Source organism: Leptodactylus fuscus, chromosome 10 (genome assembly GCF_031893055.1).
Source record: "Leptodactylus fuscus isolate aLepFus1 chromosome 10, aLepFus1.hap2, whole genome shotgun sequence".
Lineage (NCBI taxonomy): Eukaryota > Metazoa > Chordata > Amphibia > Anura > Leptodactylidae > Leptodactylus > Leptodactylus fuscus.
In genome coordinates, this window is record NC_134274.1 from 30,303,438 (window position 1) to 30,326,125 (window position 22,688).

Genomic DNA, 22,688 nt, shown 5'->3' on the forward strand with positions numbered 1-22,688 from the left:
AGGAAGGCAGAGGTAGATGTCACTGCCAGGTCCTGGTGAATGAGGGGGCTGAAAGGTTCCTCTGGCCTGTAAGACGGTACTACTATTGGTACCAGGGAGGGGGGAAAGTCCTAAATTTAAAGTGACACTCTAGCGTCGCTATGCAAGGTAGTTACCGAAGGTTAATTCAATATATGCTATTGCTATATTCTCCCTTGTTTCTTATATATATTTCAAACCATACCATATTCCCCCCTCCCCCCAATAAGCTTTTTTATCAGCTTATCACTGGCGTCATATAAAGGTCTAGATCACCTAGTGGCTAGGAATAAACAACAAAGAGGCTTGGCACTTTCTTACTGCTTACTGTATCTCATGGCAGCTTCAATTATTAGACCCCTCCTTGATTATTTCATCATATCTAAACTATGGATTAGACAGAAAACTCAACAATCCTTACAATATGCCTCTGAATGTTCTCCCCTTGTCTCCAAGAGATGTGTGGTGAAAAGATTATCTACATCAGACAAGTCTATTCACTAGACATGGTCCCCTGACCACACTGATAACACTGGAAAAGGTAATGGGAGCGCGATGACCTACAGTATGTAAGAAGGGGTGAATTATGGGAAGTATGCGAGAGAGGGAGCTATAGGAAGAACATCATGCGAGAGGGAATGAAAGTGCAGGGAGGTTTTTTTTTTTTTTTAAAGAAGTAGAGAACAACAGAGGGCCAGGACTAAGAACGATGGGGCTCCGTGGCAAACTTTTGACATGGCCCCCCCCCCCCACCCACCTAACCGCCCCTAATGTCCAAGGCCCTGTGGCAGTCACTACCGCTTCTACCCCAGTAGTTACGTCCCTGAATCTAAGGTCAAATGGTAGCTCACAATAGTATCTGCAGGTAGCAGAGAGATACCTCTTGTTTGAGCAGCACACCAATCCCTGGTAGAATAAGATTTAACACTGTGATAATGAGTCTTAGGGTCTAATCACACAGAGGAAATTTCCGTTAGTGGAAAAAAAAAAGCTAGCGGCACCCATTTAGATCAAAATTCAGCGCCAAATAAAGTGGTTTTCCTCCGTGTGAATGGACCTTTATTGAAGAAGGTGAAAAGCAGGATAAGAAAAGATACTGTGTAGACAACCATTACTAATAAGCAGACAGTCTTTCAGACAATGTAATGAGTAAAAAAAAAAAAATCACTGAAGTGTTCCCGAATGGGGTCTGAGAACTCCAAGTTCTCCTCTGGATTGTTGGTACGATATTTTTGAACAGTGTCCATTTCTTTTTCAAGAAGGTATTAATGGAACTTTTAATGATGTAATAAAGTCATAAGCGATATCTCATTACATAACATAATAAAAGTAATTGAAAAGCCATTGAAATATTAAAGTTATTTACCGCAGTGTAGTTAATGAGTCTGTAACATATTGACATGTGCCATGACTCAAGTACATCTTTTATCTAGCACATGCCATAACTACTATTAATAATACTTACCCAATCAGAAATGTGAAGGAAGTTTTCAGCTCAACACACTTTCAGCCCTTCCTTCCCATCTGTGTGCACATCAGCATGAGAATTGTCTGTAAACCACTCCAGTCCTCCTAGAGGATGATTAAAATCCTAAAATTAATAGCCAAACCGCTAATATGCCAACACATTGCATCTTGGAGCAGTGACAGACTGAGGCTCCTTGGGCTCAATGATTTTGAGGGCTCATTCTCCAACAACCCCTAGCAGATAGACCATTGTGCATTCCAAATTTGTGAGTCTTTTGGTGGACAATTATTATTTCTTTTAGTCTAGGTTCAACTGATACTATGGTGGACACTGTCTAGGAATAGTGGACTGAAGGGTTTTGGAATATTGGTAATAGTTACACACATACAGGTTCCATTAAAGTGTATGGAAGTAAGCTGAAATACTAAACCAAGAATAATAAAGAGAAATTCACCCTTTTAAATTCAAGACATCTGTGGTATACCAGACATGCTGTGGATTAAAGAACCTGAAGAATTTCCAAAAATTCATGCAAATATTTTTTCTCAGCAGATAAATGGGGCTTTGTAAAATTTGCAAATCCCCCCCCCCCCCAATGTGTAGCAGAGCCTGAGGCTTTCTACTACATAAAGTTTTATTGACTTGTGGTCTCCTGTTTCTCCGCATGAAATGAAATGTTATTGTCTAACCAGCACAATCTAAAATCTGCTACATTTATAGTTAATAAGAGGAGACATCGGATCATAACATAATGGTACATGTAAACAGGATTGGGTTATCAAATTGTAAATACAATTTTAATGGGAAAAAGTTTAGGAACCTAAGCAAAGTTGTCCATTGCTCTGAAAAGGAAAATGTTATTGACCTTGGATTTACAGTATATACACAAGGCTATCCCTTAAGAAAAACGCCTGGGAGTTCAAATGCCTGAACAAGTGCCCATTTGTCCTTCTTGTAAATTTGTGTTCTTTTTATTTGGGGATGGGGGGGGGGGAATCAGAACAGCAAACATTTGCTGGATATCCAGAGAGGGGAACCCCTAATAGCATTCATTACATAGTCCATACAGTTTGTTTCCAACTCTTGGCAGACCAAATCTATTCATATCTATAGTCCAACACCCAGGTAGGGGGCATAGTAGACAACAAAATGGGAAGCTCATCTCTGTTATGTCATCACCGTTTACATTAGGCCTGTAGTGACATCATGTGTGCACTATATTGTACTTGCATACAACTTCATTATACAGTACTGTATTTTCTTAGGCCTGGTTCACATCTGCGTTCGGTATTCTGTTCGGGGAGTCCGCTTGAGGACAACCGCAAACGGAATACCTAACGCATTAAAAAGCAGTTAGCTAAGAAACCACACGGACCCCATAGACTACAATGGGGTCTGTGTGTTTTTTGGGCGGTTCCACATGAATCATGCGGAGAGAAAAATACTTCAAGCAGCAGTTTTCTCTCAGTGTGATTCATGTGGGCTCTGCGCGGAAAAACACACAGACCCCATTAGAGTCTATGGGGTCCATGTGGTTTCATTGCTCACCACTTTTTAAAAAGGACCTTTCATCAGATCGGGCACATGCAGTTTTATATACTGCTGGAAAGCTGACAGTGCGCTGAATACAGCGCACTATCGGCTTTCCCGATCTGTGCCCGGTGTAAAGCACTATTGATCCCGGTAAAGTAGCGCTTTACAGTCAGAAGGGCATTTCTGACACTTAGCCAGGGACGCCCTTCTGCCCAGCAGCGCCTACTGCTCCTGATAAAACTTGTCTATGGACGAGCTGTGTGAGCAGAGGGAGGGGGGAGTTACTCCCCGCTCCACAGTACAGCGCGATAGGTGCTGCTGGGCAGAAGGGCATCCCTGGCTAACTGTCAAAAACGCCCTTCTGACACTAAAGCGCTACGGTACCGAGACAGATAGCGCTTTACACCAGGCACAGATCGGGAAAGCCGACTGTGCACTGAATTCAGCGCACGGTCAGCTTTCCAGCAGTATATAAAACTACATGTGCCCGATCTGATGAAAGGTCCTCTTTAATGCATTCGGTATTCCGTTCGGGGGTCCCCAAATTGACCTCCCGAACACAGATGTGAACCGGGCCTTAAGTCTCTTCTGTAATGGTGACCTCTCTCATAAAATAGATTGTCTATATATTGTGACATCTCTGTGTATACTATCCCATCATTGTAACCCCACAGGTTACATTATCCCACTATTGTGACATCACTAGGGTTGAGCGATCTGGATCGGAAAAGATCGGATTCCCATCGGCGATTGAGTAAATTTCACAATCGCGATCGGAATTCCAATCCCGGTCTTTTTAGGTGGGATCGAGGTTGGAGGTTATTTCCCACAATGCTTTGCTACTGGCTAAGCATTGTGGGAAAATCTAACAATGTTAGCTAGGTCCCATAGGAATGAATGGATGCAGCCGACACACAGCCTGTGCCGTCATCCAGCAATTTAACCCCCTGCACGCCGGTTGCAACCATTCATACTAATGGGAGACTAGCTAACATCTCTAGTAGCTAACACTTACCTGCACAGATCGCTGGTCCAGTCCCTGCTGTTGTCGCTCCTCTTCTCGCTGCCCCCGCCTCCCAGGTTAGTGTTACAGACCTAAGGAGAAGTCGGGGCTTATGGCTTAGGAGAGTGTGGGCGGGTACTGGGAGGGAAGAAGTGAGTGATGCACTCACGTCTCCCCGCCCATTACTAGCCCACACTCTCTTAAGCCACAAGCCCTGCCTTCTTCCTAGGTCTGTAACACTAACCTGGGAGGCGGGGGCAGCGAGGCGAGAAGAGGAGCGAGAACAGTGGGGACCGAGCCAGCGATCTGTGCAGGTAAGTGGACACCAAGGAGGACTAAGTAGCCAGAGGATTTTTTTAATCACTACACAGCGTGGAGTCTAACAATTAAAGCGTTCAATTTTTAGACTCCATGTTGTGTAGTGAATAGGATTGTTTTTAAAATCCGATCTTTAATTATTTAAAAAAAATTCCATTGACTTGCATTGGGATCGGAATTGGGATCGGGATCAGGTTCGAATGGAAAATGATCAGAAATCGGATTTTAAAAACGATCCTGAAATCTCAAGATCGGCTCAACCCTAGACATCACTAATAAAAGAGGAATGGCAGAAAGTTGTAAGAAAATATGTTCTAATATTATTTTGTGAGGAACGCAAGTATTACAGTAGTCATATATGGAGAACTGACAGATCCACATTAATCATATAATAAATGTGGCAGGTTTGTCTTTGCTAGTTTCACCCACACATGTATTATAGGAGCATGGTTTATGTTGATAAGACTCGTGATTGGCATAGAACCAGAAACAAGGATTAAAATAGGAATATGCTTTTATATATTTTCTGCCTGCACATGCTTTGACAATGTGTCTTGCCAGCCTTGGCGTTCTGTAATTCACATTAGTCAATGTACATGTTTACAGTCGCTGTAGAGGTTCAGTTTTAAGCACTCCTTAAATGAAAGATTTAACTATTTACTGCTATTCAGATGGGTCTCAGAGAGGCAATTTAATTTCACTTAACATTTGGTGTAATCAAATGGGCTATTCCCAGTCCTTGCAGCCATGGCTGTGGCTTTGAATTGGAGTCCCTAAGGTGAACGCTTGACTGTAAATGAGATCTTATTGGTTATACAGAACCTTTATGCTCTTTTCAATGAAAATGCACTGGCTCATTTTGTTTTGGAAAAGCACCAGATGAAAGTTATATATCAACCCCTTGAAAAAGAATGCACTTTTTTGTTTCCTATTCAAAATACTATATTATTTCTTATTCTATTATTATTGATATTTTTTTTTATCCAAGGCTTTTCCCATGGCTGCCTAGTACAGAGTGACTTCATTCATATTCACCAACCAGGAGTCACATGCATTCTGCATACACAATTGAGCTTAGTTTCACAGGCAATGGTTGATTCTTCGGACTGCTTTAAAGCAACAATTGTAAAGTGATACACTGTAATTAATTGTTATAGGGAGTCTGTCATCAAGAAAATGGACCGTGTAGCACTGCCTGCACTTCTCCAAATAAGCCTCTCTCATTGTGTCCACTGTAGAGAAATTCAAGCTTTTAGCATTATGCAAATGAAAGATAACGTTTCACCAATACCACCAATCCTAGTTCTTGGCATTTGTTAATAGGCACTGTGTCACTGATCCCAGTACAGATGGATTTTTCTCTGCAGCCCCCACCATTGCCGAGTAATAAGCGCAGTTAGTTTTGGTGCCTGATGTACTATTTAAGCTCTGTAATGTCAGAAAAGCGGTGTCAGGCAGGAGGCGTGATTCAGTGCTCCAATCAGAGGCAACCAGTGTCAGAACTCAAAACCACACCCCCTGCCTGACACCGCCCTCCTAACAATACAGAGCCTAACTAGTATATCAGGCACCAAAACTAACAGCATTGGAATGGTGGGCACTAGAGAAAAAATTCCAGCTGTTGCAGAATCACTGGACCAGCAGCAATTAACTGATGTAAAGAGATTGAGTTATTGGATTGTTTGAGGTGTTTATTCTGCAGTTTAGGCTTTTATCAGCATTGCAGATTATGGTACTATACTTGCAAACGATGATATGAACAAAAAGTAAGGGGGGGTGACAGTTGGGAGCTTTAATCTGCAGCAATGAGAGTAAACACCCCAAATGGTCTTTTCACTTAATTTGCATAATTATAAACACCCACATTTCTAGACAAGAGAGCAGCGGCCACTACAAAGTCCTGCGATTAGTTTCAAGTTCATTTTCCTGCTGGCACCCAGGCTCCCTTCAAATGTTGCTGTTATTCAGCGTGTGAAACAAGACTGATAGAAGTGCACATATATTACACCACTGCAATGGCATCTGCAGGCCGGGAAGTGATGTAGTGATGATGCCTTTGACATTCTAAACCTCACACATAGTATGCTGTTTTGCATTTGAATCATGACCTGTTCCAGCCAGGCTGCTCATAAACAGAATATTTTGCCTCTGAAATCTGCACGAAAGAGAAGGTTTGCTGCTTAGGTGCCTTCTAACAGCTGGTTACAGAAACGTCGCATTCAGACCTTCATGAATGAATAACCTAGGTTCTAATCTGAAAGGCTTGGGATACACAAATATTCATGTTGGGAGCATTTGTACTGTGATATTCATTAGTGGTGGGGAACAGCTTGTAAAGCTGACATTTCTCTAACCTGTTGTTGAAAGAGTCTGAAGGTACTGGGCAGGAAAATATTCATTTTTGCCAAGGGTTTTTGAACATTGCAATGATATAGAAAAAAAAAAAAAAAAAGACGCTTTACGAGGATTTTAAAATTCATCTACTGTTGAATTGAATCCTCAAAAGACCCAGGTATGGTTTGCTCCTGGGATAAAACAAAATACTGCTATCAATTTCTATCTAACGTGAGTAAACTCAGTAAATACCATAGTATTTACTGTGTCCGGGAAATCACCATCTAAAATACAGAAAAGTATAGAATTACTAAGCTGGCTGTTTTAAAGCCACAGCTTTATCACAATGAACAATGGAAGGGATTTACCTTAGGCCACTGATGCATACAAATTATTTTGGCTATTGCATTCAGTGATCCCGCTATATACTAAAGTGAAATGAAAGATAACAAGAACCGCAACCAATCAACAACAAACCATCTTTATACTTGTTTCTATGGCTTACAGCTTATTCAGTGACCTTTACAAGGAACTTTTTGGTGAAAAAAAAAGCCACATGAGACAGAGTTGGAGGTAATCCATGGAGACGTGATTACTGTATTTTCTGCCCCTATCTATGCTACGTTTATTGGAATGTGTGCTATATAAATTTTGTATTATTAGACTTTATACAGGTATCTATGGTTTTAAGTAGTTGCATTGAATGGAATATTGATAATCAATGGCACACCAAGAACAAATGGAAACCTATAGCAAAGGTTAAAAATATCCCCTTTATATGCTTCACTCCAGAGCATTGACCTCCTCTATGCTGTTTCCTCTATGAAGAGATGGTCAAACTGATAATGCCAGTCGATGGGAATAAGGCAGAGGCTATGTTCACACAGAGTTTTTTGCAGGCAGATTTTAACGGGAATCCACCTGCAAAAGAGGCTCCCATTCATTTGAATGGGAGCCGCCCGCTTTTTTCCCCGCTAGCGGGAAAAAGAAACGAGATGCCCCTTCTACCCGTGGATTCTGCGGCTGAGACTATGCCGATGTAAAGCATTGGCATCCCTTCGTGGCTAGCCGCGCAGAGAGTTCACACAGTGGAGTTTCCACCGTGTGAACATGCCCTAAAAGGCTTGCATTATAAAGTTTAACCTCCTCTTCATACAGATAACATTGTTATCAGGAGATCAGTTCTCCAGAATGGAGCACATAACTTCACATTAAAGTTTTCAGAAATACTACTCTACACACAGGTTTATTTTTTTAAATGGGGGAGAGCAAGAATATTCCCTTGAGTGTTTCTTTAAAGTATATCTTAGGCCCAGTTCACATCTGTGTTTGGGCCTTTTCTTTCCCCTCTTTATATGAAAAATGTGGATAGAAAAGTCCTGTAAGCAACACTTTTCTCTCCACATTTTTGTGTGGAAACCACATGGACCCCATTATGGTGTCCACCGTTTCCCTAAGGTAGATGCTTTTTTATGTGGATTAGGTTTCCTTTTGGGGGTCCCCAGGTGGACTCCCTGAACGGAAACCCATGCACAAATGTGAACCGGGCCTCAGGGTATACGCTCTCAAATGATCTGCCACTTGGCTTGGAGAGAACAACTACAAGGTGGAGGTACAGCTTTCACAGCAACAATATAATGCTCAACAAGTATCATGCACTGGTTTCTCTTAACCCATATAGGGCAGGGGCTGATGTTTGTTTGCTTCGGCCTCAGTAGTACTTAGTTTGCAGTTACCTCTTTCCATACCAGATGACGACCAGCAGAAGAGTATATATGAAGCTACACTTTAGCAGCTAGGCATGTTTCTGCTGTTGCTAATAAACAGTACTCAGTTAAATAACTTCATTCACACACTAGTATGATTAGAGCTCTACCTGAATAATACATGACTGTGTTTATGGTAATTGTCAACCATCAAGTCCCATTGAAGGAAAAATTAGACATGAATGTTATTATGTCATGTGTTTACATTCAGTGAATAAATAATTGCGCTATTTACAGCTAACCTTCACTGATCAGCTATATTGAATCCAGGCAATTTACTTTATGAGTCAGGAGCTAAGTGAGGGTTAACCTCAGTCATTTAATTTAGTTCTTTCAAATGTGAAGTAAAATAAGAAACATTGCAATCTTTATAGAGAACATGCAACACATTGATCTTAATATAGCGAGTACAAGGAACAAAAAATGACTTCTGGCTGAACTTTACTACGCACAATGAATTACTGCCGATTCAATGCATTAGGGTTATTTAATATGGGCCAAATGTAATCGTTTGATTAAAGCAATATTTATATTACCTAATGATACAAAATAACAATGCTTCCATTCAGAAACCCTCAGACATAAAATACCATAGCTTTACCTGCTGTCATTGTCCTAGGGCAGATAAATCAACACCCCAAATGCATGTTTCATACAGTGCAGGGTCCAGGTATCAGAGCCCCACAGATCAGAAACTATCCTAGTCATCAGTTTCTGATCTGTGGGGGTCTGACACCTGAACGCTGCATCATTTATCTCTGGATGCCAGATGTCGCTGTAGTAGACACAAAATGGAAGCAGCTCTGTTCCTAATAGGAGCGGAGGTACAGTACTCCAGTGCCACTATTATACCGTTTACTTGAATTACAGCGGATTTGCCGTCGACTACAGTGGCTTCCAACACTTGGAGGCTGTCGAAACAACTGATCTTGCCATAGTTTCAAAACCCCAAAGACAATACACTGATGACCTATCCTGTGGCTTTGTCATCAGTATGAAACATGCACCGGGGTTGGAAAATTGCTTGAGGCTAAGGCCCCATGTAGCAGGCCGCAGCCATAAAGACTTTCTGCTTCAATTATACATATAGGGAAAACGCCAGCATGCTGCGATTTACGAAAACCCAACAGTTTTTGAAATTGCAGCATGTTCTCTGTGGATATTTTTTCTGCAATGTGTGGATGGGATTAACGAGAATCCCATCCACTTTGCAGTTACAGTAAAAAGTGCATACGTTACGTGGCATAAAAGGAAAAGCAGAACAGCCCATTGTTTCATGGTTTTGTTTCCCAAAAGGTCTCTCAAAAGTAGAGCTGGAATCTGATCACTTACTAGAGGCAGGTGTACACATTTGGCTTTGCACCAGTTTTTTTTTTTTCCCCCACAGTTTTAAATAAAGTGTAGTGTATGTTTGATCATCAGAGGGGATTAAAGGGGTTGGCCAAATATTTAATTACATTTTAAAACATACTTTGATTATTTATTTATTTTTAAATATTCCAAGATATTCTCACCTTACCTATCCTTGCCGCTCCAATTGTGAAGCTTCTTGGTGCCCCACAAGTCTCCACTTATGATATTCTGTCACTGCTGCAGACAGTCATTGGCTACAATGTTAAACTTTCTATGCCATTGAGGACCTAACTGTGACTAGTGATGGTTTGTAACAATCATGTTAGATTACCATAACTGGAAACTAAAATTCAATAGATGATATTATTTTTTTTATATATTTTTTTACCTTACATAACCCTGAATAGTGTTGTATGGTAACGCTACCTGAAACACATTACATGTCACTGAATTCAATGCTATACAGTCCTATGAAAAAGTTTGGGCACCCCTATTAATCTTAATCATTTTTTGTTCTAAATATTTTGGTGTTTGCAACAGCCATTTCAGTTTGCTATATCTAATAACTGATGGACACAGTAATATTTCAGGATTGAAATGAGGTTTATTGTACTAACAGAAAATGTGCAATATGCATTAAACCAAAATTTGACCGGTGCAAAAGTATGGGCACCCTTATCATTTTATTGATTTGAATTCCCCTAACTACTTTTTACTGACTTACTGAAGCACAAAATTGGTTTTGTAACCTCAGTGAGCTTTGAACTTCATAGCCAGATGTATCCAATCATAAGAAAAGGTATTTAAGGTGGCCAATTGCAAGTTGATCTCCTATTTGAATCTCCTCTGAAGAGTGGCATCATGGGCTACTCAAAACAACTCTCAAATGATCTGAAAACAAAGATTGTTCAACATAGTTGTTCAGGGGAAGGATACAAAACGTTGTCTCAGAGATTTAACCTGTCAGTTTCCACTGTGAGGAACATAGTAAGGAAATGGAAGACCACAGGGACAGTTCTTGTTAAGCCCAGAAGTGGCAGGCCAAGAAAAATATCAGAAAGGCAGAGAAGAAGAATGGTGAGAACATTCAAGGACAATCCACAGACCACCTCCAAAGAGCTGCAGCATCATCTTGCTGCAGATGGTGTCACTGTGCATCGGTCAACTATACAGCGCACTTTGCACAAATAGAAGCTGTATGGGAGAGTGATGAGAAAGAAGCCGTTTCTGCACGTACGCCACAAATAGAGTTGCCTGAGGTATGAAAAAGCACATTTGGACAAGGCAGCTTCATTTTGGAAACAAAAATTGAGTTGTTTGGTTATAAAAAAAGGCGTTATGCATGGCGTCCAAAAAGAAACAGCATTCCAAGAAAAACACATGCTACCCACTGTAAAATTTGGTGGAGGTTCCATCATGCTTTGGGGCTGTGTGGCCAATGCCGGCATCGGGAATCTTGTTAAAGTTGAGAGTCGCATGGATTCCACTCAGTATCAGCAGATTCTTGAGAATAATGTTCAAGAATCAGTGACGAAGTTGAAGTTACGCCGGGGATGAATATTTCAGCAAGACAATGATCCAAAACACTGCTCCAAATCAACTCAGGCATTCATGCAGAGGAACAATTACAATGTTCTGGAATGGCCATCCCAGTCCCCAGACCTGAATATCATTGAACATCTGTGGGATGATTTGAAGCGGGCTGTCCAGGCTCGGCGACCATCTAACTTAACTGAACTTGAATTGTTTGTCCAAAATACCTTTATCCAGGATCCAGGAACTGATTAAAAGCTACAGGAAGCGACTAGAGGCTGCTATCTTTGCAAAAGGAGGATCTACTAAATATTAATGTCACTTTTCTGTTGAGGTGCCCATACTTTTGCACCGGTCAAATTTTGGTTTAATGCATATTGCGCATTTTCTGTTAGTACAATAAACCTCATTTCAATCCTGAAATATTACTGTGTCCATCAGTTATTAGATATATCAAACTGAAATGGCTCTTATAAACACCAAAATATTTAGAACTAAAAATGATTAAGATTAATAGGGGTGCCCAAACTTTTTCATAGGACTGTATATTCATCATAACTGGGGAAAGCATAGCAACAGTCTATGTGTCAGGCGGCAAGTTGATAGCTGGATCTATGCTTAGGTTTCAGTGTAATGTGTGTTATAGGGAACATGAAATGTAATGGTTCAGTGTTCTAATAAACAAACTAAGCCCTATTTTAGCTATTTACAATGGTCACAATAAATAGGGAGGCCCCCTCCTATTCTATCTATATGCTTTATTAATACATACAGAAAGGGGCTGCCTAAACAATCTCTTTAAAGCGATAGTCGACGGGTCAATATTTGTTTGGGGGGGGGGGTATTTGTGACATATTTTCTGCTCATCTGCTGTAATACTAGAAAGCTGTAATTGTTACAATTCCCGATTCTGCACAGCGTATCTTTCAAGAAAATTTTGAGGCATTTGGAAATGACTTTTTCATACTGTGTATCAATAGCTGGAGCATAATAAATCCTAATTAATTAGAATGACACAAACAAAGGTCGCTTTAATGACTGCCATTGCTGTATTATTAACTCTCATTACCAAGGCAGATTATTGTCGTAAATAGGTATGTTTGCATGACGCCGATAACAGCTAGATTCTTGTACATTTAATACCGTTACTCAGCTTTATGAAATTAAATGTCGCTATTCTGGCAAGTCTCCAAAAACAAAAGTTGGTTGCTAGGTGTCATTTCCTTGCATGAATTTAAATCTCATTTGTTAATTCCAGAATGCACATTATTTAACAAATATTGATTATAATGAATATCAGCAATAATAAACCAACCAAAACACCACACACTGTAGAAAGTTGTATTGCCTTTAGCAGTTCTGCCATATGGGTGGTTTTAAAGGTAACCTGTTAATGTGTATAAGACAAAAAAACCACACTGTTTAGCTCCTGCTGTCACCAGCTCATCCCCCACTTCCCCACCACATATATCGCCTAGTATTTCTGGCACAATATATGCGAATTAGAACTAGTTAGTCCAAGGGCAGTTGCCAGTCTCTTCACCTAATGTGCCTTATCGAGATGAGAGAAGGCACATTAGAGAAAGTTGAGAAAGTTGAACTCATGAGATCCCTCCATCCATGCACGTGGTTAGGTGATGGACACTGATGGGACCCCACCTCAGGTGAAGAGCGCTGGTTATCACCTCCCTGGCTAAATAGTTCTTATTAGCATATATGGAACCAGGAAGACCAGCTGGCCATATTTAGGGAATATCTGGGGCACAGAAAAACCTATATGATAAAATAATCAGGGAAACATTGGGAACTAAGCCAGGTAGACGATTTTGAGTTACAGACATGATGGCAGATATAATTTATATTGTCTATTAAAAAAAAAAGAAGTACTTTTTCTTTAAACATTATACTGTAGGCAGATTTATCAGTAATGTACCATCATCCAATGTCGCATTTATCTAGCAGGCTGATTAATGATACTGTATAGCAGGTCATACCACACTCATTTAGATCCATTTACATGGAGCAATCACATATACTGTATGTGAGCAAATAATCATTGGCTCATTTGTTCTGCCACATACACACATTATTGGTTGTTAGTAGGGCAATATGCTGCTATCTAATCCTATGGTATGTATCTATGTATCTAATCCTCTGATGCATGTATCTCAGTGCTGTATTGTGCATGTGGAGTGACCGTGTGTATTGCAGTTGGAATATGAGTGTAAGACTTGCAGGTTTGTATTGGCTAAGGAGGGGGGGGGGGCATTGTGTTTGGAAGGCTGCATCTCAACAACGGTACGTCCGAGCGAGTTGGAGTGTCATCTTAAACCTTCCTGAATACCTGAAGTATCTCTGTACCAAATTTGGTGAAGATTGGTCGAGTCATTTGGTTTGCATTAGAGAACAGAGAGAGACAGACAGGCAGACAGGCAAGAGTTCATTTTTATAATATATATTTTATTATAAACACGCCATTGTGATTGTGTAGGCACAACTTAATGACAGCCACCTTCCTACACTAATGGCTAGCTTTGGAGAAAGCCCTGATCCTAAGCATTTAAACCCCATAGTGCTCGACAAAGGCTCACCAAGGTTGTTTTATTATTTTATATGAAAAAGGTATAGGGCGTACTTTAGTAAAACATTAATGGAGCATCCACAGGATGCAGCTCTTAAGAATGAGGGGCGGATTGTCTTTAAGTGTTTTAGTCTCTCTTATAAAAGTGAATAAAAAAGCGCATCTGTCCATTCACAGTGGCTGTGGCACCAGGCAAGACAGAGGGTTTACCAGAGGAGAGGCCATTAATTTTGTTTCCATTGAAACCCCTTTCAATTTCGTCTTAAAAAAAATAGTATACTGTACCTTCCATTTTAGGTCACATAAACTTAAAAATATTGCCACAACAATGTACACTTCATTCTGCAAAATTCAAGCTTTCATACAATAACATTATGAAAAAATTATGGCTCCCAGAATATAGAGGCAAAATTGCAGTGGAAGTTTACATGTAAAAAGTAAACTTTTTTTTTCACAAATATCTCCTGTATTGAGGGTTGGATTACAATGATAGGGTACATGATATTTTCAGTATTTTACAGTAATTTTCTTGTCTGACACTTGATTGCTGCAGACTTGTAAATATCACGGCATTGTATAATCTTTGACAACCGCTGGCTTTTTAGTCCCCATTGAGATAGGCTTTAGTCTGTATGCTAAGCTAGGATTGTTAATTGCATGTTCACATCTGTTGAGATCCATATAAATAAGATATATTTGAAGCAGACATGTAAAATATTGATCTAAATAAGTATTTTTTATGCACCATCCGTCATTCATTTTACTTACCAATATTTCAGTGACTTGGGAAGAACCTAATAGTCTGGAAAGGTACGCAGGGAATTCCTTACAGTTCATATTATGTTTAAGCACTTTAATAATGTGATATTCTCTTCCTAGGTTCACTCTCGTATTGTACTAATAGGTCTGGGATAGCTAGAGGCTGACTTGGGTTAATGGGTTTTACTGGACTTGGGGGGTGCGCCCTATGAAGGCCCCATTGCTATGTTGCTATTTATACACATTTAAAATAGCAAAAATACATATTAACACAATTCTGTATTATGTCTTCAGGATATGAATGACTTCTCGCCTGTATTTACCAAAGCGATCTACTGGGGAATGGTGGCTCCAGATGCCATTAAGGGCACCGTTATTGTTACAGTTACTGCTGAAGATCGTGATCCTCCGGTAAGTCAAACACTGCTATTAATACACCAATACCCAAGTGTCAAATTTCTTTAACCCTCATAAATGACCAAGTCCTCTGAGAGTCTGAGTTCATTATTAAGAGTCTCTCACAGCAGTAGCCCTCATACATTTTTGATGTTTCCCTATTGCTTGTCATTATGGATTGAGCTGCATTTCATAGCATTGAAGTTCAGCATCAGAAACTGGCATTTCTTTAGGACATGTGGGAGAGATGGAGAGTTAACGTAGATTTACTTAACTTATGTTACAATGATAGATAGATAGATAGATAGATAGATAGATAGATAGATAGATAGATACAGTGGCGTAACTACCACCATAGCAGCGGTAGCAGCTGCCACAGGGCCCGGGACATTAGGGGCCCGGTGACAGCTGCTACCGCTGCTATCATTATGCTCGGAGGTCTTTTCGGACCCCCGAGTATAATGATCGGGGCCCCCTGTTGGTGGAATACTTTCCACCAACAGGGGGCCCCGAAGCTGTAGCAACGGCTGAGACACAGGAGCTGCAGCTCTGGCTCCTCTCAGCGCTGCAGGACGCTCCCCCTCTCTCCCCCCTCCCTTTCTCTGCTGTCCTCTGCCCACCAATGAGAGGAGGAGGCGGGGCTTATCCCTGCCGAGCTCCTGCAAGAGCAGAAGAGGAAGAGGCTGCTGTAGGAAAATGAAACTGAAGCTACACAGGTACATACTGGGGTTACTTATTACTATCAGGCATATGGGGGGGATTACTTGTGTTTTAGTAACTCCATGTGCCTCATATTAATAGCAGTTAACCCCATCATGTCCCTCAATTAACCCCTGTGTGCCTCACCATAAGAGTTACTGATATGTGAGACATATGGGGGTAATAATAGTGAAGATACTTTATTATTACCTCCATGTCTCTCACATATCAGTAACTCTTATGGTGTGGTGAGGCAGACAGGGGTTAATGTGAGGGACATGATGGGGTTAACTGCTATTAATATGAGGCACATGGAGTTACTAAATTGTAATGCACAGGACCAGATTTTTTTTATCCACAATTTGTCCTGGTATAGCGGTCAGCGGTGACGTGACAGTATTTAGTCCTGTAGGGGCCTCTAAGGGACATAATACTGTGTGCAGGGGCCACTATTGGGTATAATACTGTGTGCAGGGGTCACTATTGGGTATAATACTGTGTGCAGGGGTCACTATTGGGTATAATACTGTGTGCAGGGGCCACTATTGGGTATAATACTGTGTGCAGGGGCCACTAAGGGACATAATACTGTGTGCAGGGGCCACTATGGGACATAATAGAGCGCGCAGGAATGCATAGGAGGGATTCGGTCGAGATCTTTGGTATCGGGGGGGCCCCATGTCAAAAGTTCGCCACGGGGCCCCGCCATTCCTAGTTACGCCACTAGATAGATAGATAGATAGAGCTGTGAATTCCATAGATAGAGCTGTGAAACTCCTCATCCTCAGGGGTTTTGATAGACACTATATATGTTTTACTCTTGAATGTTTGCTTATTTTCTTGGCTTGAAATACTTTTACACCATTTTTTATTTTTGCTTTTACAGAGGGCTTATTTTTTTTTAATATTTGTAATTGCTAATAGTATTTTTGCATAAACTGTACTTCCTAACGGTATATATTTAATATTCTGTGATATTCAGTCATCTAGTATTTTGTGTGTGCTGTATAATACAGCTGGCACCCACTATGTTTGAAAACGTTGGTGGTTTCTTGAACTGTGTTGCTTATTGGACTTAAAGGGATTGTCTGGGTTAACTAAATAGCCCTACACTAATATAAACACCCTCCTAATAATAATAATAATAATAATAATAATAATAATATAATATAGTACCACCATTACCTCAGCCCTTGATTCTGTAGCCCCCTACACATACACCAGAGCCCGACCGATCAATAGACAACCCTGGCACACTGACCTGACTAAAAAACTGAGATCTGCCTCGCGGGTTGCAGAACACCTCTGGAAGAAAAGCCACTCCAAGGAGGATTTCCTCAGGTACAAAGAAGCAGTGCTCTCATTCAAGAATGCACTCACCTCTGCAAAGCAGGTCTACTTCACCACACTCATATCTGCACTCTCTCGCAACCCCAAACAGCTATTCTCCACCTTCAACACCCTCCTCCGTCCTCCCGCCCCCCGTCGACATCACTTATCTCAGCTGACGACTTTGCCTCTTACTTTAAAACTAAAATTGACACCATCAGAGACAGTCTCACCCTACTCCCCCGACAACCCCTCTACCCAACTACTTACTGTCCCTCATCCCTGACCTGTTTCTTCTCCATAACTGACGAAAAAACTCTCCTCCCTAATCTCCAAATCTCACCTCACCTCCCGCGTGCTCGACCCGATTCAGTCACATTTCATCCCCAAACTCGCTGAAGTCATTACTCCAGCCCTAACCCATCTCTTCAACCTATCCCTAACCAATGGATCCTTCCCCTCAGCCTTCAAACACGCCACTGTCACTCCTATACTTAAGAAACCGTCCCTCGACCCGTCCTCTCCTGCCAACTATCGCCCCATCTCACTGCTCCCGTACGCCTCAAAACTTCTTGAGCAGCATGTCCACTCCGAACTCTCCTCCTATTTCTCATCCAACCTGCTCTTTGACAGACTTCAGTCAGGCTTCAGACCCCGGCACTCCACTGAAACTGCTCTAACAAAAGTCACTAACGACCTGCTAACCGCCAAAGCCAAGCGCCATTACTCTGTCCTCCTCCTCCTCGACCTCTCCTCTGCCTTTGACACAGTTGACCACTCCCTCCTGTTAGAAATTCTCTCATCCCTTGGTATCTCAGACCTGGCCCATTCCTGGATCTCCTCATACCTCACTGACCGCACATTCAGCGTCTCCCACTCGCACACCACCTCCTCACCACGCCCTCTCTTTGTAGGTGTCCCCCAGGGCTCCGTCCTAGGACCCCTCCTGTTCTCCATCTACACCCTTGGCCTGGGCCAACTCATAGAATCTCATGGCTTTCAGTACCACTGCTATGCCGATGACACCCAGATCTACATCTCTGGACCAGACCTCCCTGCTGGCCAGAATTCCAGATTGTTTAGCGGCCGTAGCCTCCTTCCTCTCCTCCCGCTTTCTCAAACTCAACATGGAGAAAACAGAGTTTATGATCTTCAGCCCATCCTGTATGGCCCCTCCACCTGACCCATCTATCAAAGTTAATGGAACCACAATTACCCCTGTCCCACAGGCCCGATGCCTTGGGGTAACCCTGGACTCTGAACTATCCTTCAAGCCACATATTCAAGCCCTCAACACCTCCTGCCGCCTCCAGCTCAAGAACATCCACCGAATTCGCCCCTTCCTCACCCAGGAAACTACCAAGATGCTCGTCCAGGCCCTCATAATCTCCCGCCTAGACTACTGCAACACCCTTCTCCATGGACTCCCAGCTAACACCCTCGCCCCCCTCCAGTCCACCTTAAACTGCGCTGCTCGCTTAATCCACCTCACCCCCCGATCTTCATCAGCTGCTCCCCTCTGCCAGTCCCTCCACTGGCTACCTATAGCCCAGCGAATTGAGTTCAAGTTACTAACGCTAACATACAAAGCCATCCACAACCTGTCCCCTCCATATATCTCTGAACTAATCTCCCGCTACCTGCCCACACGTAACCTCAGATCCTCCAATGACCTCCTACTCCGCTCTGCTCTCATCCGCTCCTCACACAACCGTCTCCAAGATTTCTCTTGTGCATCCCCCATACTCTGAAACGCCTTACCACGACACATAAGACTGACCCCCACAATCACAGGCTTCAAGAAGGCGCTGAAGACTCACCTATTCAGGAAGGCCTACAACCTCCAATAACACTATCACCGCATCACCATCTGTACAGTCTCCCCCTCTCCTTCTGTCTCTACCCCCTTCCCTCATAGATTGTAAGCCCTCGCGGGCAGGGCCCTCTACCCCACTGTGCCAGTCGGTCATTGTTAGTATTATATCTACCTGTATATTTTGTGTATTGTATGTAACCCCCAAATGTAAAGCACCATGGAATTAATGGTGCTATATAAATAATAATAATAAATAATAATAATAATAATAATAATACATTTTATTTATATAGCGCCAACATATTCCGCAGCGCTGTACAATTTGTAGGGTTCAAATACAGACAGAAAGATACATTACAAAGAAAGTAATTTCACACAATGGGACTGAGGGCCATGCTCGCAAGAGCTTACAATCTATGAGGTAACCCTCCTACTTTCTAAATAACATAATTAACCAAAAATGTATAGTTACCAATTTTCCTGGGGTGGTCATATGACCTCCCCAGGGACGTTTTCTAATTATCTGGTGAAAATCCGTTTCCCCATTTCCCAAAACAGATTGTCACTACTAAGTATATAATGGGGTCAAGTGTTGGGCTGAGTAGGTAGGGTAGGACAAGCTAGCTAGAGAGACAGTGAGAGGATGTATGGGAGGAAGGTAAGGAGAGAGGAAGGGGGGAGTGAAGAAGGAGGGAGGACTAAGGTGAGGGCGATAATGTAGAAGTTACATAGCAGGAAGCTGAACCTGTAAACAAATGCAGGAGATACGAGGAGCTCCCAGAGACAACCAGAAAACACTGAAAACATGGCCAAAAAAAATATTTTTTTGCCCAGAAAACCCCATTAACTTAAGGACAGGTTATCAATATCAGATTGGTGGGGACTTAACACCCAGCAACACATGAATGAGTTGATCTCCGGAGCCGAGAGTGGATCATGAAGTAGACAGCTCTGTTCTCTGTGTAGTAGCTACACAGTGAAGTAGTAACCTGTTCTGGTCACTGCACAGAAAATAGTACTATCTGCACATTGCTCCATTCTTTGTACATAAGCTGCTAAGAACAGCTGATCAATATTTACCCACTCTCCCACCAATTGCTTAGTCAATAAATGACTGAGACAGATCACCCTTATGGCCAGTGTTTGGCTGAACAGGCATCTCCAAGCATTTTCTGTGTGTTGGAGAAGTGGAAGTGGCGAACAACAGGGACTCATGCAGTGTCAGCACTAGTCACTTCTAGGCTGGTGACAGGGACAAGGGGACAACTTCTATGTCTGGAGGAGAGAAAGTTTCACCAGCAACATAGTCGGGGATTTTTACTGTTGTAACAGTGAGGCTATGGAACTCAGGAGGTGGTGATGGTGAATTCACTGTGCAAAGTTCAAAGAGAGACTGGATGCCTTTCTCAAATAGAAAAATATTACAACTTACTGTTTTCATCCAAGTAATGTACTATGACTGGTAAGTGATTGGGGAGAAGTCATTTACATTTTGTCATGTTAGGGCCCCTGTTTAGATTGTGTATTGAGTATTTTTTATCCTCCTGGAATACCTCTTAATTGAAATGAAAGCCCATGCTTGAAAAAATTTTGGCCCCCTAAGTCATCTGTGTGTACTTGAAGTACAGCTAGACAACGCAGTCATGTGATGTATAATATAGACTATGTAGCCCTTGTTATGTAATTAGTTATTTAAAAAAAACAAAAAAACTTAAAGGGATTCTACCATTAAACTACCTTTTTTTTCTAATGAACACGTCGGAATAGCCTTAAGAAAGGCTATTAGTCTCCTACCTTTAGACGTGGTCTCCGCCGCGCCGTTCCGTAGAAATACCGGTTTTAACCGGTATGCAAATGAGCTCTCCGCAGCAAGGAGGGCGGGCCCCAGCGCTGAAACACCGATGAGCGCGTCCCCATTGCTGCCCAGAGCTCTTTCCTGCGCCGCCTCCTTCTTCTGCAGCAACTCCGCCTCTTCTGGCTTCTCTTGCTCTTGTAATTCTATACAGGAGCATAGAGAGGCCACCTCAAAATGGCCGCCGGCCAGCTCCTGTATTGAACTGCAAGAGCGGCTACCCCAAAATGGCCGACGGCCGGCTCCTGTATTGAACTGCAAGAGCGGCTTCCCCAAAATGGCCGCCGGCTGGCTCCTGTATTTAACTGCAACAGCGGCTACCCCAAAATGGCCGGCGGCCATTTTGGGGTGGCCTCTCTATGCTCCTTTATAGAACTACAAGAGCAAGAGAAGCCAGAAGAGGCGGAGTTGCTGCAGAAGAAGGAGGCGGAGCAGGAAAGAGCTCTCGGGCAGCAATGGGGATGCGCTCATCGGCCTTTCAGCACTGGGGCCCGCCCTCATTGCTGCGGAGAGCTCACTTGCATACCGGTTAAAACCAGTATTTCTACGGAACGGCGCGGCGGAGACCACGTCTAAAGGTAAGAGACGAATAGCCTTTCTTAAGGCTATTCCGACGTGGTAATTAGAAAAAAAAAAGTAGTTTAATGGTAGAATCCCTTTAAATCTCCTGTTTTTTTACATTGATTATACTTCATATTCTTGTAACCTTGTATACAATCAATAAAAATCTGGTCACATTGGACGACAACTGACTAGAATCTATTCTGCTCATGTACACATAATGTAAAAACTTGAACAGGTCCTTGGGGATTACCTGATAATCTGAGCACACGTTACAATGTTCCTAATTATTTACTTTACCCTAATCCTCAGCCACCGTTATGTCCGGTATAGCTTTGTCCTTTGTTTAATAACTGAACCATATTCTTTTCCACATTGCAATGTGATGTTATGTCCGTACTAATTGGAATGTTTCCTGGTGTGGAGACATTTTTATCATCTCAAACATATTCTTCATTGGAGCTTATCATATTGATGATTGAAAGGCGGAATGTTTCTTCCTAATTTACAGCAATTTAGAAAATGTGCCTTATAAAATACTCCCAGAAAGCAGTGTGTTTAACTGTCATAATGGATAAGCACTGCATAAGAAGAAAAAAAAAAGAAAAGAAAAGAAAAGAAAAAAAAAAAGGTTTGGATAAAATATATTAAAATGTTAAGCTTGTGCCACATGGATGAAGTCTATAGAGCAGATTTCATTATCAACGCTACTCTGCCAGCAGAGAATTCCCACCATGGAAGAGGCTTAAAATACATTGCAGTGATCACTTGCACTTTTTTCATGAAGAAGAAAAATTGCTGCTCAGATATGTAGAGTATGCATCGAGATGAATCAATGGTTGTGCTCACACCTTGAAAAGTCAATTGATCCAATGGTGCCTGAGGTGCCAGCAAAGAAAAATGACAGAGTGTAGGAAATATAGTGCAGTCATTCTCTGTGCTTGATGTTCTGTACCATTCTATACTTGAACATATGCAGGAATATGCATTACATGTCCATTTTAAAGACATAGTCTTGGAGTTCTCTGCTTGATACTTAGTTCTCCATAGTACTAAAAAACACTTCCACAGTACATACTGTGGAGAAAACATAGGAGGGATTTATGAAGAATGGAGTTTCTTATGTCAGCCTTAATCCATCAAACCACAGATACTAGACGTACTAGAATTATTAAGAGGTTCCGGCCTAATAACTGTCGCTTCCTGGAAGGCCAGGGACTGGTATAATAGAATAAAATACTGGTGTGCATTTTAGTAAATCAATCGGGCCAAGATTCCCATTTCCTTCATCCTATGGGCACTGAATCAGAGATGTGATATTGTGCACCTGGAATATGCCAACATGGAGCACAGGTTCGGTAAAAAAAAT

The 22,688-nt window shown here is 41.9% G+C and overlaps 1 protein-coding gene across 3 annotated transcripts in view; it reads left to right on the forward strand.

Moving 5' to 3' along the window:
* The window catches only part of PCDH15 (protocadherin related 15), a 1,015,846-nt gene that overhangs the window by 764,960 nt on the left and 228,198 nt on the right, over window positions 1-22,688 (forward strand). For all 3 annotated transcript variants that reach the window (XM_075257479.1, XM_075257481.1, XM_075257480.1), the window contains one exon: window positions 14,961-15,077. In XM_075257479.1, coding sequence (XP_075113580.1) covers window positions 14,961-15,077 — 117 coding nt within the window. The remainder of the gene's footprint in view (window positions 1-14,960; window positions 15,078-22,688) is intronic.